The following is a 17,492-nucleotide window of genomic DNA, read 5'->3' as shown; positions in this document are numbered from 1 at the left end:
CTACTGTATATGTAGTTGGAGCAAAGTGTTACACGTGCAGTGCAACTGGACTGGCTAATACGTATAATATAATATAGTGATGACACATTTTCGGTCCTCTTCAGACGGAGACACCCCTGCTGGCTTTCATTTTCCAAAGCATATTAAATATGAACCGTAACAATGACAATGTCAAAAGTGTTTATTTGTGTCCACTTGAGATTATCTATGTATGAATTTTAAACACTGTCTCCCTTTTCTAAGAAACATATCACTCATCATTTGCTGTCATTAGCTGAAGACTTTTGATTTCATAGACGTCAGCTGACGTCTCGTCTGGCCTGTGCTGCAGACACTTGCACTTGTTACTCCGTGCTCTGTGTGAGGGTTTAAAAACTTTATTTGGAGAAAAAAAAGTAAGAACCCTGAATCATAATGGCAATCTTTAAGATCAAAAAGGGTAATGTTAGTGTATTCCCCTTTCCCTAAGCTGCTTTTTAGGACTGCGACATCATTTGAAATCCATTTCACACAGCAGATGCTTGTTTGACTCGACTATGTTGTGGTGAACTTTGTCACAGCTCTGCTTGGCTATAATGCATCCTGCCTGGTGTCACTTTAGAGAGTTGGTCCCCTGAACAGAACCACATGACTCGTAAAAATACAATGTGTTTCCAACAACAGTCATTTCCTTTCATTGCGCAAATGGTAGAGTACAAACAAAGTTTCCAAAATTTCCCACATCAACGAGTGACTGATAACCTTTGAAGAAATACTAATCTCACATATTCACGCGTTTGCTGCGTTTTATCACAACCCGCAGCTTGAATCACACAACCATAGCAGTATTTTGCAGTCACATTAACAAAAAAATTTAATTGACCATTTTGCCTACAACCATTTAAAAAAAAAACCAAAATAATGTTCACAATCCAGCAAGTGTAATAACCCATAAATCAGGAAACCGTTCTGTGAGAATATTTGGGAGATATTTTCGCGTATAGCTGATTAGTTGTAGACCTTCTCAGTTTTGAGATGTCATGATGTGCCAAGCTGTTGAAACGTGGTGGGAAAAATTGTGATCGCCAGCAGAAAGGTTCAGCGTGTTCTTTTGGAAATGAACTGCTCCAACCCAGTGGTAACTGAGAATCCACATATGTTTTTTTGGAGAACTGCAGATATTGATATCGCCAGTACTGTCTCTTACTAATTTTCTAATTTAGTACTGTCTGAGACATTTTTACATTTTCACGTTCAACATCAGTTTGTAGACCAGTCTCACACTTTGTCATTGTACTCCTTAAACTGTGGAATGTCACATATTGCACCATTACTTTTACCTACATTTGGATTTATACAGTGATGTGTACAGCCCTGGACATGGCAGCTAGTGTGGGATTATATATATATATATATATATATATATATATATATATATATATATATAGCAAGAAGCACATGGCTCTTATCTCTTGATAAAAAAAGAAATCATGTTTGATGAGAATGAAACCTCTTTCTCGAACCTCTCAGCGTCACGTTAGTACAGTACAACTGCGTGATAGTGGTAGTGTGACAACCTGTTAGCTGGTTGGTGTGAGTTTTCCATGACTCACTGCCCCGCAGCTTTTTGAAGTGTAAATCCTCCTCCCTCTGATGTGCGATAATGGCCTCCATATTCCCGTGGTTGCTGCTGGGGCTTCGGGCTAAGTATTGTTTAGAGTACACCACAAAGGTGGGAGTAAGAGCTGAAGAGGCAAACACTCCACCTATCAACACTGATTGTCAGCATCGTTCCTTACCAGACTTTTTCCTGATGAGGGTAAAGCTCATTCAAAGGCAACACAGAATACAGAGCAGCGACCTTTTTCCTACTATTCATAGTTGTTTCGGGTTTGTTGTATTTCACTGTTGCATTGCATTTGTGCAACAAGTTCAAGTTTTAAGGGAGGCTCAGTGAATGTAAATGAAAATGATTACATTAGTTATCAAAAGGAGATCACGTAGACGAGCCTAAATGTGTGTGATTTGGTCAGAGACACAGCTAAGAGATACAGTTGTTAAGTTGTTTAGTATGTGGAACTAAATTTTTTTATTTCTTCCAATTTTCCACTTAGAAACAGATCTTTGTTGTGTGATCGGAATCTGAATAATATTGAATCTATAATAATATTAATATATACTACATTCATGGTTCCCAGAGTATGAATCCTACCGACTCTTTAATCTCACAATTTTTGGTTTAGGGCCACTAACAGATTGTATTTTTCACTATCATGATGATTCCTTGACTTTTCAATCCGCTCTATCATCAAGTTGTCCACTACTTTTGATTTTTGACCGCATAACTATTTACATTTCCACCAGCCCCTATGGTGCTTTTGGTGTAGAGGTAATTAGCATGATAAAAAGCTAAAATAAGATTGTGTAAATAAAACATAGTCGTAGTGAGCAGGTTATTAGGACATTAGCATTTAGTACAAAGCTTCGCTGTGCCTCACAGAGCTCCGACCAATGGCTGCAGGCTGATCATGAAGAATGATGTTGGTGCTGTACTTGGGGAAACTCCTCCATGATTCTTTCTGCTCTTTGTTAAACAAGTTTTTTTGTCATATGTAGTTTGTTTATCCAACTAACAGCGTTCGTGTGTTTTATGGATGATGTCTTTTATGGCAGAATAGTTCATAGGCCTTGTAATTGTATTATGAAGGCTTCAGAAAAGCAGAAAATGAAACAAAAAAGTGGGTCATGTTAGTTAGACACAGAAGCAACAATAGCCTGAAAGCAGAGCAATCTAATCTTTATTGCACTGTTAAACCGAGCCTGAATAGAACCCTACTCCAGTATTTACTTTTAAGTTAACAGTACAGTAAGCAAACATGTTCTGTCAACAATATCATAACTCAAGTGTACTGTCAATATAAAAAAAACCCTATTGGACAAACATTTCTTTGTAACCATCACTATTCCTGAAACAGAGAACACTGTGAGCATTGTGTAAAAGTTATTTATTGCAAAAAGTTGGTCGGCAAATCATGAAATATTTCTAAGTCCTTTGTGAGAATTTGTTCTCGTTCTGCAGTTTGATTTAGCTGAGACGACACATTGTGGTGATAAAACTGTCATGATTCATTTGAAGAGCATTAGATGAAAGGATACATCGAAGGAATAAATAATAAGAAAAAATATATAATATATACATATTTATGTTTGTGTTCAATACAAAGCAATACAGCTCATCACTGGCTCTCCTTTTGTTTCCCCTTGCAGTCTGCGGTCCCAGCATCGACATTGGCAACGATATCACTGAATTCCGGCGTTTGGAGAATTGCACAGTGGTGGAGGGCTACTTGCAGATCCTCCTCATCGGTGACAAAAACAACAGCAACATCAACCAGGAATTCTTCCGCTCCCTCAGCTTCCCCAAGCTAACCATGATCACCGACTACTTGCTGCTCTTCCGGGTGTCGGGCCTGGACAGTCTGAGCACGCTCTTTCCCAACCTCACTGTCATCCGTGGACGCAGCCTGTTCTACAACTACGCCCTAGTGATCTTTGAGATGACCAGCCTGAAGGACATCGGCCTGTACAACCTGCGCAACATCACCCGCGGCGCCATCCGCATTGAGAAGAACCCTGAGCTCTGCTACCTGGACTCCATAGACTGGTCCCTCATCATGGACGCAGAGTTCAACAATTACATTGCCGGGAACAAGCAGTCCAAGGAGTGCAGCGATGTTTGTCCGGGCATCATGGAGAACAACCCGCAGTGCAGAAAGACCATGTTCAACAGTAACTACAACTACCGCTGCTGGAACTCCAATAAGTGCCAGAAAGGTAAGCAGGCTGTCACACATGAAGGCGCATCAGGGATTTGAATTGCAAAAGGCTTGTGCAAACAGTCTGGGCTTTGGCCTGTTTTGCGTAGGTGTGACTTAAGGGTCGTAATGAACGACCTAGTGCGTATAGCGGTGAAATCGGGACACTCGATCGTTATGAGCTAACTAGCAACGACGCGATCAAAGTGACTGGCCTGACCGACGTTTTTCAGATATCTAGCAGGCTTAATATCTGGACAAGTCGGGGAACCCATGTCCTGCAGCGTGAACTGTGATGTGACAGGCAGTGAGTGAGTGAACCTGGAAATCCGGGGGAGGAACTGTAGCACAGCACAACAACGCAATTCACCCATGTTCACTGTCTTTTCCGTGTTTCTGAAAAAAAAAATCACTGCGCATACCATATGCGGGGCTTTTTTTCTGTCATGTTGTGCGTTTTCACTGCAGCGGATGATGAGCGTAACCTCGCGCTGGATTTAACGTGGAGTTATTTCTCTCCGTCCGCACAACACAGAGAGCGTCCGCTCAAACTACTCCCTGTTTCTGACCTTTCAACATAAGAGTATCCTGCAATATATTGAACAGTTTCTTTCTAACGTCCACCGTGAAGGTGACAAACAATTTCTGTTTCGCGCATGTATCGCCTATTTACACTTCTCGCGTGTGTTTTGGTGACAAAACGTACTTTGGAGACATTTCTCCTGGCGAAGGATCGTGTAGTGTGTGAACCCCTCATTGCAGATGAGTCACGTAGTTTGAACAGCACGACTGATTTGCCTGCGATTACAAGACTGCACGGCGTGTAACGGTGTCCAAGGCATTAGCCGTTGTGTTTGTGTTGCAAAGAAAGAGGCAAGCTGAGGAATGCCATCATGCACGATTGACTTGTCTGCAAATCTTTCCTGTGATATATCTGAGGTGTTTATCCAAGTTAAGAAGACATGAAGAAAGAGCCAATTGAAGGTATCAGGTCAGACTTCAGTTTCGCCTGAGCCCATTTTGCTCTCGTACAAGGTTTTCTGATTATGAGCAACCACTGGCTGTCAAATGTCAACATATGTTTACCTAAACATGAATTAACTTGTATTTCCGGTTGGTTACCTGCAGTAACACAATTTACAGCATTTTCTCTCAAAAGAGGCTGCCTAATCTGACTGATTGAAAGAAAGGAGTAAACGCTTTAGTTTAATTAAACCACCCTGAGCACAGTGAGTGGGAAGTATCTCCTTTAATTTTGTGTTTACGACTGCAGTGTTGTAGATGACTTGTTTTGCTGGTGCGTTTCAGACGATGTGTTTTGGCTGATTTAGTGTGTCTGGCTGAATTGTTTCCCTGGTGACTGGCGCCTTGCTGCAGACTCAGCATGTTGATGTTTTCAGTCTTGTGACATGAAACTGTCGCAGGACTGACCTCGATCGCATGTCTGCACGCATGCACACACACAGTCGTTGTCATCATTAAACAGTTGAAGCAAAGACAGAGATGCTGGCAGGCACACACACACAGGTCGACATGCACATTTCAGAGATACAATTATGTCAGATGTACACACACACACACACACACAGAGGTCGACATGCACATTTCAGAGATACAATTATGTCAGATGTACACACACACACAGGCGTATTGTCTGCTTCGTAGGCTGCTGGAGTTGCAGAGTGTAGGCATGCTGGAAAAGAAATCCAGAGGTGGAATACGTTAAAGGAAGACATGTTGTAAACTGGAGAATAATCCAGAGGGTGTCAGGTGGTGAACTCGGTGCTATCTATCATTTCACTTGTCAACTTTTGTTATATTTTGTACATACTAACCCTTTTTTGTAAATTTCTTTACATATTCTTCTGTCCACTTTGCTGCTGCAATGCCCGAATTTCCCCATTGTGGGACGAATAAAGATATATCTTATCTTATCTTACTTAAAAGAATCCACAGGTAGTAACTAAGCATCATATGGCTTGTGACCTAGCGTGTCCACAATATGTCCTGTCTACAATTCTCTTCACATGCTGGAAAACAGCTGCTAATTATTTATATGACCGTGTTTGTGTAAATTCTTTCAGCATTTATCAAATGAGCTGCAATTCTTCTAGCATCAACAGAGCAAATGCAAATTTGATTGCAGGTTTATCGGTAGGTTATTTTTTGTGAGACTAGGCACCACGTGGATTTTTGGTCCACGTTAATGTTGTGGCTTAATAGGGTGCCATCTGGAATTGGGGCCACCATAAGACACAGTTGTACATTTTTCAAGTATTGCGACTGATATTGATGGCAAGGAAATTTGTCTATAACGGTTGCACAAGCAGCCAGTGGTACGGAGGTCAAGTGTAACAGTGTGGAGCACTTTCTCCTGGTAAGAGGCCATCTTTCTGTTGAGACTAGACTCAAACATGTTGTTTTTCAAAGGGCGGCGGTCGTGAAGGACAGGAAATAGATTACAATATTATTTTTAGATACTAATACTAAATACCTTGGGTGGAAGTATGTCTATTACCAGCACTACTGCAACAGCTGCAGCTCCTACTATTTCTCGTACCACTGCCTCAACTACTAAGCCATCTGCTGCTGCTGCTGCTGCTACAACAACTTTTACTACTACTTCTCCCACTAAAGCTGTTTTCAGACATGAAGTCCGGAGAATGTCTGGACGCATTTATATATGATGAACAGAGCAGGAGATTGTCCGAGTCAGACTTGTCCGCATCAGCAGGAAAATCTCCGGAGGATTCTGTGGCGTCTGGGTAGACTCTGCCCCGGAGAGCAGTGTTTTTGTATACAGACATCAACCCGCCCACTCGCTCGCGGTGAATTCTCCGGAGATTCTCCTGCTGTATTCTCACATGGCCTCCCTCTGGACATTCTCCGGAGACCATACCAGGGGGCCTTGGCAGGAGAAACTCCCGAAGAATGTCTGGAGCAACATCTGCGGACGTTTGCGCTCACACGTAAAGGCCCTCAGGAGAAGTGTTGCCGCAATGACAAACTCTTATTCTTTCCAGAAATTGCGTTTTTTTGTTTAGACAGCAAAACTAGAAAACTCAGCAGTCCCAGGAGATTCAAGGCAGACACTTTCCTAAGACATGGGGGTCCAGATAATTTCACCACTCACCAGTCGTGTCTCAGAACCTGACTAACTGGATCGGATACTTTTAGGCATTGCTAATGTGTTTGTGTTCAGTTGGCATCCTCTTATCCGTGATGTTGACATGTCTTGTTAAGTCCTTTTAAATGGGCTCAATATAGAAGAAGTGGAGAACGACCCCATGAAGATGCATAAGCAGTCTACCAGGCTCCAGAGGGAGTGTGTCCGCCAGGGCAAATGGGCCATCAGTTGCCGCCGCCGCTGCTGCCACCACTGCCGCCTTAAAACAGAATTGATCTCAGACAACATGAGCTCCAGTGCTCTCTGCACTGCAGAGACTGCATTGTTGGGCTATTTATTAGGCCGTTTATTGGAGAGGTCTGGTGGTAGTAAAGCCAGGCTTCAATAAAGTGAGGAAGGCCAATAGCTGTGTGCCTGACCAAACACTGCTGATTGTTTCCTCAAGTTTTTGTCTGGCAGCTTCAGTACCTGTGGATCAAACGGTCGCCTTCACATTAGGCTACACAATCCTGCGCGTTAGAAGTGTGAAGCAATGAAAAGAGTAAAGGCTGGTGCTGCTGCACTTATGACTGTTAATTTCATATTGTGCCGGCAGTAGTGGCCAAAAACTGTGACCGTCAAGATTGTCATTTGTGCCCTCTCATACGGGCCTGTATCAAGCTTCAGTAGACTTATCTGGGATCTGTTGTTTGAATGTGTGCATTGCTCACTCACAGCCCTTATGCTGTGCTGACGCGAGAGTCAACTCACAGGCATGTTATTTTCAGACCCGGCCCATTCGTCAGATCAATAAATGACAAGAGGCAAAAGTGCCAACCCTGTATTTGTATAGTTGAAACAAAGGACATGCTTTCAGCCTCGACGCATTCATAAAAGAAGTGTTGCAGAGAAAAGGGGGTTCAGGATCTGTTTCCTTCTCTGTGAAAGCTGCGTGGTTTTCAGTCATAGCAGTGGGGGCTGCATTCCCCCGTGTTTACTTCCCTCGTTTGTTGTTAGGAATCTGGTTTGGGTGTTTTGTCTCGTTCATAACTCATAGGCTGCTTCTAAAGAAGAGCCATGTCCGTGCATGCTGGGGCACACACAAACGCACACGCACACACACACACACATTGAACAGCATGGGGGATGTTTTTCTGGTGCTTTGTATGGTCTGAGGAGATGAAAGCACATCATTAAAGAACAAAGTGGGTCTTCTGGGATTTACTGGAAGGATTTTTTTTGTCTTTTGTTAACCCCTGACTGAAGGGATTACACATTAAACTAGAAGGATTGTCTTCGGGGGTGTTGTTCAGCCCTGCCACTATATTAATTGACCATACTTGACATGTCAGTGTTTGCTCATTTTGTATTTAGTCATTTAGCTGACGTGTTCTCCTGGTGAGACAGCGGACCACAGGGGTTAATGTGCACACAGGCACACAGAAGTAATACATGTGTAGACAAAGTGTATTTCATGTCTGAATGGTCTATTTCACCTCCTTGTAAATTAATACCTGCGGTTTTATGTAGCTGTAGTTATTTTTCTGAGGTATTACAGCTCGAGATAAGATTGATGTATGAAATCTTTTTTTTTTTAAACTCAGTGCCTCCATTTGTAGGGATTTGTTTCTGAATATTATTTTTCTGCCCAGAATATAATTTTGACAAAGGCTTCTTGGGGTCAGTTGCCAAGGTCAGGAGGGGAACGGTCCTCAGATCAAATTATCAGACTCTGAGTATCAAAATACCTGTTTACTACTACCACACAATTTAATTTGGAAAATATAGGATTGGCCATTGAAACTGCTGTGATTTTGCACATTCAAATGAATGTTGAATACACTACTGCAGCATCAGTGAAACTGTATATACTAGCTGACATGTAGGAAACAAACTGCCTAGCAGGGTAAACACACTTCTGTCTAAGTGAGAGTTAAAGAGACAGATTGAGTTGTGGACAGTCACAGCCCCCCACTCTCATTTTCTGGTTGGTTTTGGATGTAGTATATCCAGTGTTTATTTACCAAGTCTCACTCTAATGCTAAATGTGAGGCCATTTTTAAATGTGGATTTCCTTAATGTGAACTAGTGTAAGCAAGGCCATGCCACTATGTACCCTGTTCTGTTCTTCAAATGTAATAATATTACTGAATTACGAGACAGTGATCTGCTAACTACACCTTTTTCATCTTATCAGATTTGTGTTCACTTATGTTCATTCCTATTCTCGATAATTGTTAATAAGCAATCCCGTTGATGTAAGGATCAAAGGTTAACATTCCTGTGATCTGGTGTACACACTCCTGAGATCATAGGCATACACCCTCCTGTGATCTAGCACACACACACACACACACACACACACTCCTGAAATCAGAGGATCAGAGGCATACACCTTTCTGTTATATAGCACACACCAACTCCTGAGATCATAGGATCATAGGCATTCACCGTCCTGTGATCTAGCACACACACACCCACTCCTGAAATCAGAGGATCACAGGCATACACCTTTCTGTTATATAGCACACACCCTCTCCTGAGATCATAGGATCATAGGCATACACCCTCCCATGATCTAGCACACACCAAATCCTTAGATCAGAGGATCAAAATCATCTGCTTCAAGCGAGCGAGAGTGTGTGCAGTGAGTTTGGCTAGCTAATGTGCAGTGCTGGTTGCAGTCTGTCTCACTCTAATGAATTCTGCAGTGCCTTAAGTTTAAAAAAGGCGCTTCCAGACTACAGTACGGTCTGGATGTCTAGCAGGAAAAGACTAACACAGGCTGCTCCGGAGAGCTTGATTAGCCGACTCACCGCAGCTATGCTAATCATGCACCTAGCACTGCTCCACTGAACCGGCTCTGCTCCTCATCTCTGCAACTAGACAAATAGTCTGAACTCCTCCCTCTTTCGTCTGAATTCTCACCTGAAAACAACATTAGTGTCCTGATCCGACAACCCTGGAGCCATTGTTGCCACACCTTTTGGATCAACAACGCACACTTTCAGCAGAACAGATCCAGTTCCGCTTCAATCCGCCCAATGCTCCTCACCTTGGCGGGTCAAGGGAAAGCGGTGCGATCGCTAAAGAAAGCCCTCTGCACCAATGCAAGCATGAATCTTGGGCTCTTGTCATATTGCATAGTTGCTGTGCAGAGAGGCCTTTGATAGCATGTTTAGGGCAAATGGAGCTTACAGAACATTTAATTTTTTTTTTCTCAAATTAAATAAGTTCATATATGTAGGGTTAGTTGTAAGTTTATCAAAATCGTTTGTAGATACATTGAAATCCAGTGTGCTAGTGTGTGATTTTTGAGTAGCCTCTTCTTGACGCACAGTTCCTCTTCTACGACTGCAGAAACAAGACTGGATGAAGATGCAACAGGCATGGTGACACAGTTCCCAACTGTCACTGTAAAGATGTAAAAAAAAAAAGTGTGTAGTTCTAGTAAAACCATAATATATATTTAATACATCTATATTAAAGTATCTATCTATCTACTTGTAGCAGGTAAAACCAGCCCCTTGTTTGGAACAGACGTAATTTGAGTTGTGTTTCGTGATAATGATGAAGATGTGAGAAACTAGAGGTCAGAGCCATTCTTCTTGGAAGCAATCAGTAAAATGGCCTCATTAAATTTGATGACCTTGACCTTTCTAAGGATCAAACTAACAGCTTTGTTGTGTTTACAGACTACAGCCGTTCCAAAAGCAGCTATTGATCACAGCGGAAATCTCAACATATGATGATAAACAACTAGTCATGCACCCCTTACCCTCATCCAGAACCCGGAGGCTGTCGGGGCTGGTAATTATAGGGACTGCTAGTAAACCAGGCACATCCATGACTACTTTTAGTGAACAGTCACACCCATCCCTGGAATTCCTGGAAGTGAACATTCCTGGTTTGGCTGCGTCAAAGTGCCTACTGTAATTATGTGGCCTTTAATTGTGCTCTGTTAACACCGTCAGGTTGGGATGAGCTGTGACCAGAGAAGAGCCTCTTGTCTGTGGATTTGAGGCCGATTGGATTTGGTGGGAACAGTTTGTATTGTTATAAAGGATCATTCTTTTGTCACCATTTCGTTCTGCCGTGATCAGAAGAGAAAAACAATAAGAGAGGAAAAAAAGGCAAAGCACTCGGGCCCTGTTGGAGGTTTTCGAGTCCTCTACTTATGACTGTTTTTGTTTTATTTGTTTCGGGATGTAACAAGTAAAGTATTACAAAGGACTAAATCAGGAGCAGTTAGCAACTTTTGTTCATTGATAATTCTGTTCCTTTGTCTTGTTTCTCCCTCACTTCAGAGAAGTGTTGAGAGGGGGAAAAGTGGCATGGGTTGGACACACACACACACACACACACACCGAAGTCTTAATTTAGGTTTCTGATTTGTGGGTTTGTTGTAGTAGTGTGACAGAACGCTCCACTTTAAGGTAACACATCTTTATTGCAATATTTTACGTTAGCTGTCACATCCTATGTCCCATGTCTGAGCGCTTAACGTTTATTAAACATAACGGTATGAAGTACCTGGTGACCAATCTCCATCCGGTCTAGCTAGTATATTCATAAATGGTGGTTGGGTTTTGGCAAAGGGTCTGATAGGTCACCTTCTATACAAGGTGATACATCAGACCAACAATAGTTTTGGAAATCTCTTTTGACAAAGGAAGGAGAATGTACAAAACATCCAGGTTTTTGAATTCTGCTTGGAATAAGTTGCTTCACGTGTTTTAAGGCAGCCAGAGAGATACTGTGGGTATTCGCACAGTCACAGCTAAACCAGGCCAGGCCGCCACACCGCAAGGTAAATGGGAATCTTATACTCAGCCTCCTTCATCCTTTCCTTCAAATTCCAGGGATATTTCTGTCTTCCCACGCCAAGTAAACAAACTAACACAAAGACTAAGGAATGTAGACAAGTCCCTCTGATGTCTCTGTGTGTGCGTGTCTGCGTGTGTGCGTGTTTACAAATTTGAATTCAAGATTCAATGTGAAGCAATGGAGCTGTTTACATTGTTCAGTTATTTATTTACTTGGTAGTTTGAATTATTTAAGAATTTAATTTGATCTGTCAACTATTTAACCATTAATGTTAGCCAGTTATTTCAATCATCTATGCTGTTCTTTTAGCAAATATGTAATCGGTTTAATTCTACTTACAAAAAGGTTTAAACCTAAACCTCTGTTTGCTAACACGCTCTGGACTTCACGTGGCACGATATGTAGATATGCTTTTGATTCTTTGATCTAGTTATTTGAGGTATACCCTGCAAATCTGTTTTGATATCACTACCCTAGAGAAGAAGCCACTGCTGTCACATCAGTCTGCAAGCGTAGAAAATACATTTGACCTACAGTCTCGGGAACTACAGTACATCCTGGTGCGATGAGGTGAGGTGACGGGCGGCACGATCCCGCCCGCGAGTCTCCTCTCACTGGGAGCGAGCCGGGCAGAGAAGTGCTAACAGGAATGATGCTCTGCGAGTGCTTCACCTGTGTTGGTGTTTTCCCCCCTCTGGCCTGTCTGTAATTACCAACAGGAAGCTTCAGACCACACATCTCCTGTGGGATGCCTCCTCACACTGGGAGGAGCGGGGGAGGGAATCCTGAACACCAGCTAGCAACCGTGTGCAAACTGGAGCTCTTCACCTGTACTGATCAGCGGCTGCGTCGTGTGAACACTGCCTGTAACTTATCGAAATATCTGATTCCGGATCAATGTGAAACATCGTAGAGTTCCCCTTTACCAATGATTAATTCATTATTTTGATTGCCAAAAGACCCAATGACGTCTGAGTCAACTAATTGAGATCTGGGGAAAAAAAACCCGACTTTGTACCATCGAAGTCTGAAATGTCTTTTTAGTACAATGTGCTACATTGTGTTATTTCCATTGAACGTGGTGATTTTCCTTGTTCGTGGATTTTGGCAGCCCAGACGTGGCCGTTACGGTTGATGATGCGCTCACTCCTCGGTGGCCTCACTATGGCTCAGAGCACCTTGTGAGCAGTCTGTTTGTCAGGCCCGGAGCGATTGGTAAGTTTTGATGTCCAGTATCCTCTGGGAGGCTCAGAAGATGAACCGGACAGCACCCGCGCTTGGCCATGTGGAGCTGTGAGCGGGCCGAATGAAAGGGGATCCTTGTTCCACCGATGCGGATTAGATGTGGAAGCGACACACGCTACCGACCGACTGGTTTTGTGAATGACTGATTCACTGACTGGACAGTTCACACCGACAGGCTGTCTGCTTGTAACAGAGCACGCTTTGTACGAGACCGGAAACACTGAAATATTGTTGTGTTTTCTGTCCATCATCAGCTTCTTGTTCTGCATTAAGGACTGCACTGTGTTGGTGTTGGTTCCTAATTGAGCCTGAGCACTGAAACACTGGGAGAGCACGGAATGTATGTAGGGTTTTGTAAAAAAAATTGTTAGGGACAACTCCACACTCACTCAGTTCGAGCAGTCAGTCACCGACAGCAAACTCCCAAAAATGGGGAAAAAGAAAGTGAGTCTGGAAACGTCTCTAATGTTAATTTCTTCATCTGTTTTGAGTGGCCTGTGTGTGTTTCTATAAATTGAACATTGCTGGTTGAGCAAGGCAGTGGATGCACATGGTATTTATACAATGCTTGTTTGACATTTTTTGATTCAGGGAAAGACTAAAGAGAAATTACAGCTTAACCAGGGGCCAGACCCATTTAAAGCTCAGCCTGAGAAATCAAAGCTGTAGTGCACATACGGTGAATAAGGCCTAAATGCTGATGGATGGATGAATGAAATGGTGCAGATTGATTTTCTTTTGTCTGCCGATCAGTTGTAACAGACGGTTACATAGCCCTGGTTATATTTTTGTTAGTGGTGAGGGAAGGTCAAGGTCTGATCCCTTGAAGCTCTCAATTGAATTATTGTCCTCAAATTAATTGACAGGGGCAAAATGTCTGACTTCAGGTGTATTTAGGTTTTGATTAGCTGTTCATACGTTCAATAGAACTCTGGATATTTATTGAATATTACTGATAAAGGCAGTGAGAGAATCAACTGGGACTTCATCAATCTGTCATCCTGTCTGTTTGTCAAAACTATATCTACCAGTCCATATCTGGTTAAATCCGCTCCCTGTATTCCCCAACCAGAACATCCTCAGCAAGGTAGCTACGTCTTCTCGTTGCAGTGGTCATTGTCTATATTTGACATTTAAAGTACATCCCTGCCCCCAAAAAATATTTCTTAACCTGTATGCTTGATAGTACAGTGGCATGCTGGCGAGAACTGGTCAGCAGGGCTGCACGATTGATTTGATGTAAATGTTCACTTCACTCATTTACCCCACATTGAGAATATAATGGTGCCTGATAGTGGATCAGCACATCAACCTTGGACAGGAGAAAGGGAACGCTCCCGCTTTTAGCTAGAATGCAGCAGCTTCATGAATCACACTCTGAACTTTTTTGTCTTGTCTTCTCTTGGCTCGCACAACCTTTGAACAAGTATTGTTCTGTGCATAAGATGGCGAGAGAGGGACAGAAGCTATACATCTCAAAATGTGAACCAACAACTGTCAAAAATCTCAGACTGAGATTTCAGTCTAAGTCTGAAACTGAAACTGAAATCCATGTAGATATTTGGACACTCCCAAGCCCTAAGGTAACTTTCCTGAGGGCTCGGACCTTTATTAGCTTGTTAGAGCCGTGGTGTGTTGTTCCCAATCCTTGTGAGGCAAGGCCACGTGATGCAAAGTTCAAAGCTTTATTAATACCCTCCTCAAACCTTGCTCCAACAATAGGCAGCCTTAAGCAGCGTGTCGGTCCGAATGGCGAGGGTTGAATATTGTGATTGGCCAGTGAGCCCAGTCATGACAAGTGCCTGGAGCATGCTCTCATGCGCACCTCGACTGATGACATGACAGGTACAGAGAGAGGCCTTTGCCGAGTTCTGCCTTCCTGCTGAGAACGGCTGAACGTCACAGGAGCGCACACAACTAAACTACTGGTGTAATGCACCAGCGTGGCGGGATTTCTCCAGGTAGAAGAGACGGAGCGAAGCCATGTACTGCCCACGGCACCAAAATAAAGCAACAGCAACAAAGCACTTTGTTAGAAATATGAGAAGTTTCGTTGTGAAACTGCGGTGGGACAACTAACTGACGGGCGCTTAGCTTGAGGTAATTAATGGACGTCACTGCACTAACTTGCATTGAGGATCGAACACCTAAAATATTAACGGACCGATTTCCGGTTGACGCTGTGGGTAAAAGAAGTCAATACAGATGCCCATCTATTCAGACATCTCACTGTCCATGTTATCGTTAAACTGAGCAATACTTTTGTTAAAGCCTGGAGCGTCATCTCAGCAACTCAAGTCCGTGTGATGCATCCTGTTCCCAGCCCCCTGTTTGGGTTTTCATGTGTGAGTCGCTTGAATGAATCAGTTTACCCAGACGTATTCCCGCCATCCAGCTGGTGACTGGTGTGAGTTTCCCAGCCGACCTTCCTGCTGGGCTGGTATTTCTGTTTCCCTGGAAGCCCCCTATTGGCATTTTGACCCACAGCAGTGATTTTTATCCCGTGGCCAGAGCAGAGCGCCCTGTAATGGCAGAATGGAAAAAAAGGTAAACTGCTTTTCCGTGCGCATAAACTACAGTAACTTTTTATAACCCATCTCCAAAGTTTTGATAACGCTGTCTGACGGAAGCAACAAAGCAGGAAAACATTTTCACTTATAAAGGTAGATTCCTTAGTAAAATTGTGAAAACCAAATACACACAAGAACTCCATTTAAAAATATCAACGTCTCCTTGGTCAAATCATTGGGGTTTTCTGTTTTTCACTTTAAAGAGCTAGGAGATGTCTTAAATGATCTCATTTTCTACTCATGTGGTCCAGTATTCTATGAGTCTGAGATACATGTTTCTGAATGGTTCACTTTTCTGCTCGGCTTAGTTTTGTTTGTTGATTTGTGTTTGGCTCCCCCAGCTGGCAGCCCTGCCACTGAGTATGTGCGTGTGTGCATTGTTTGTGAGTGCTAGATGCTCCTTTCAGAAAGATGTGATGTGTTAAATGGTGTTTTTAGTTTCCTCCTCTCCTGCCATCTCCATTTTAGCCCCATTCCTTCTCCTCCTTCTTCTTCATCCTCTGTCCACTTCCCCTCGTCTGATTCCTCTTCCTCCTCATCTGTTGTTCGTTCCATTCCTCGTACGTCTACATTCTCTTCCTCTACCCCATCTTTTTTCCTCTTAATCCCTCACCTCGTCCCCTGGCGCTGTAGCTCTGCATTAACCTCTCTAAAAGTGTAGTGAGGAGGAGACGGGGGATAAAAGTTGGGATCTATTATGTGGCAGCCGATGTACACTGTGTACCCCCCCCTCCCCCCCCCCCCAGCCTTCCACCTACCCTGCACTGGTCAGACAGTGAGCGAGGAGGCTTCCGACAAGCGGCTCCGGCGCTGAGACGAACTTCAGACGGAGATTATCTCCTTCCTCTCCCCCCAGCTCTCTACAGGCACAGTGCAAGATTACACCTTTTCCAACACAGCTCCCATCACCCCATGCTGGGGTCAGAGGGCGAGATGGAGTCGGGGGGCGGTGGGGGCTCTGAGCAGAGAAAGAACATTCTGTACCAGAGAAAAGGCAGCACTGGTTCCCTCCTGCTGAGCACGAACAGTCACCGTATGGTTGGTGGGACCACACAGTCTGATGGTTCTGATTGGCTTTCCGTGTCAGTCGGGAGGCAGCCCCTGAAGGTCATGTCATGGTCACTGCCTGGTGAGGATAGTTTGTCCTAATGGAAGGACAGTAGCTATCTTCTCCCTCATTCACCCAATTTTGTAAATGGAAAAACTATCAGAGGGCTTCAAATGCCTGGCACCTCACTGATTTTTAAAATCTTAAATATTAGGTATTTCCCAAACTGTGCTGGATTAGTGTCACGATCGAGGTGCTTTATGTTTGGTCAAACAAGTGTAGACCAACAGTAAAAACAATAATATAATAAATTACTGGTTGATTTAGAACTGCCACTTTTTCCATTGTATTTCTGTCTTGGTGAATTGTTTACCAGAAACACGGAAATATGAAAATCATACCCTTGAACACAGAAATGCACATTGTTTCCAGCGCGAAAAGGCTGGTAATTCCACGGTGTCTCCCATAACCCTTATGAATAAACTTTTACCGTTATATATGAGTGCTGCAACAATTAGTTGATTAGCGAGAAGTATTTTCCCGCGGGACGAACTGCTGGCACACAGCTGCGGACAGCAACGTGCCTCCTTCAAAGTGTTGAGCTCCAAGTTAGAGAGGAAAAAGATCAACCAGATGGTTGGAACCTCTCTGTTGTGTCTCAGGCCCCGGGAATGACTTCCTATTCCAATTTGACATCTGCTTTTGTTTTTTTGTTTTCTGGAGGCTTCTACTTCAAAGAGCTTTACAGTTTCGTGTCCGGCTTCTTTCTGCATCAGTTTATCCATTTTTAATACAGTACTAAAACAAGAACATGCTGCGAGTACGATGGGTAAAACATTGTTTCTGGGGGCCGTCCTAGAAATCACAGAAAAGTAATACGGCGAAGCAGTAGGCATCTCCTT

General features: G+C 43.2%; 1 protein-coding gene and 1 long non-coding RNA gene across 4 annotated transcripts in view; both read left to right on the top strand.

Moving 5' to 3' along the window:
* Nucleotides 1–17,492, top strand: part of igf1rb (insulin-like growth factor 1b receptor) — a 41,767-nt gene that overhangs the window by 4,817 nt on the left and 19,458 nt on the right. Inside the window, exon 2 of one of the 2 annotated variants that reach the window (XM_035628043.2) lies at nt 3,247–3,813. In XM_035628043.2, the coding sequence (XP_035483936.1) occupies nt 3,247–3,813 (567 nt within the window). Of the gene's footprint in view, nt 1–3,246; nt 3,814–9,477; nt 9,548–17,492 lie in introns of those variants that run through there. The other variant, XM_035628047.2, reaches the window with a different exon arrangement.
* LOC118302145 lies at nt 9,536–16,928 on the top strand. Of its 2 annotated transcripts, XR_007030568.1 has the most exons (3): nt 9,536–15,519; nt 16,011–16,102; nt 16,289–16,928. It is a non-coding gene; the product is annotated as an uncharacterized LOC118302145 (long non-coding RNA). The 2 variants fall into 2 exon arrangements; XR_004790469.2 differs by having other exon boundaries at nt 9,536–16,102.

Source organism: Scophthalmus maximus, chromosome 4 (assembly GCF_022379125.1).
Source record: "Scophthalmus maximus strain ysfricsl-2021 chromosome 4, ASM2237912v1, whole genome shotgun sequence".
In the NCBI taxonomy this organism is placed as follows: Eukaryota; Metazoa; Chordata; class Actinopteri; order Pleuronectiformes; family Scophthalmidae; genus Scophthalmus; species Scophthalmus maximus.
The sequence above is the reverse complement of the archived record's forward strand: the minus strand, read 5'-3'. Positions and strand labels throughout refer to the sequence as shown.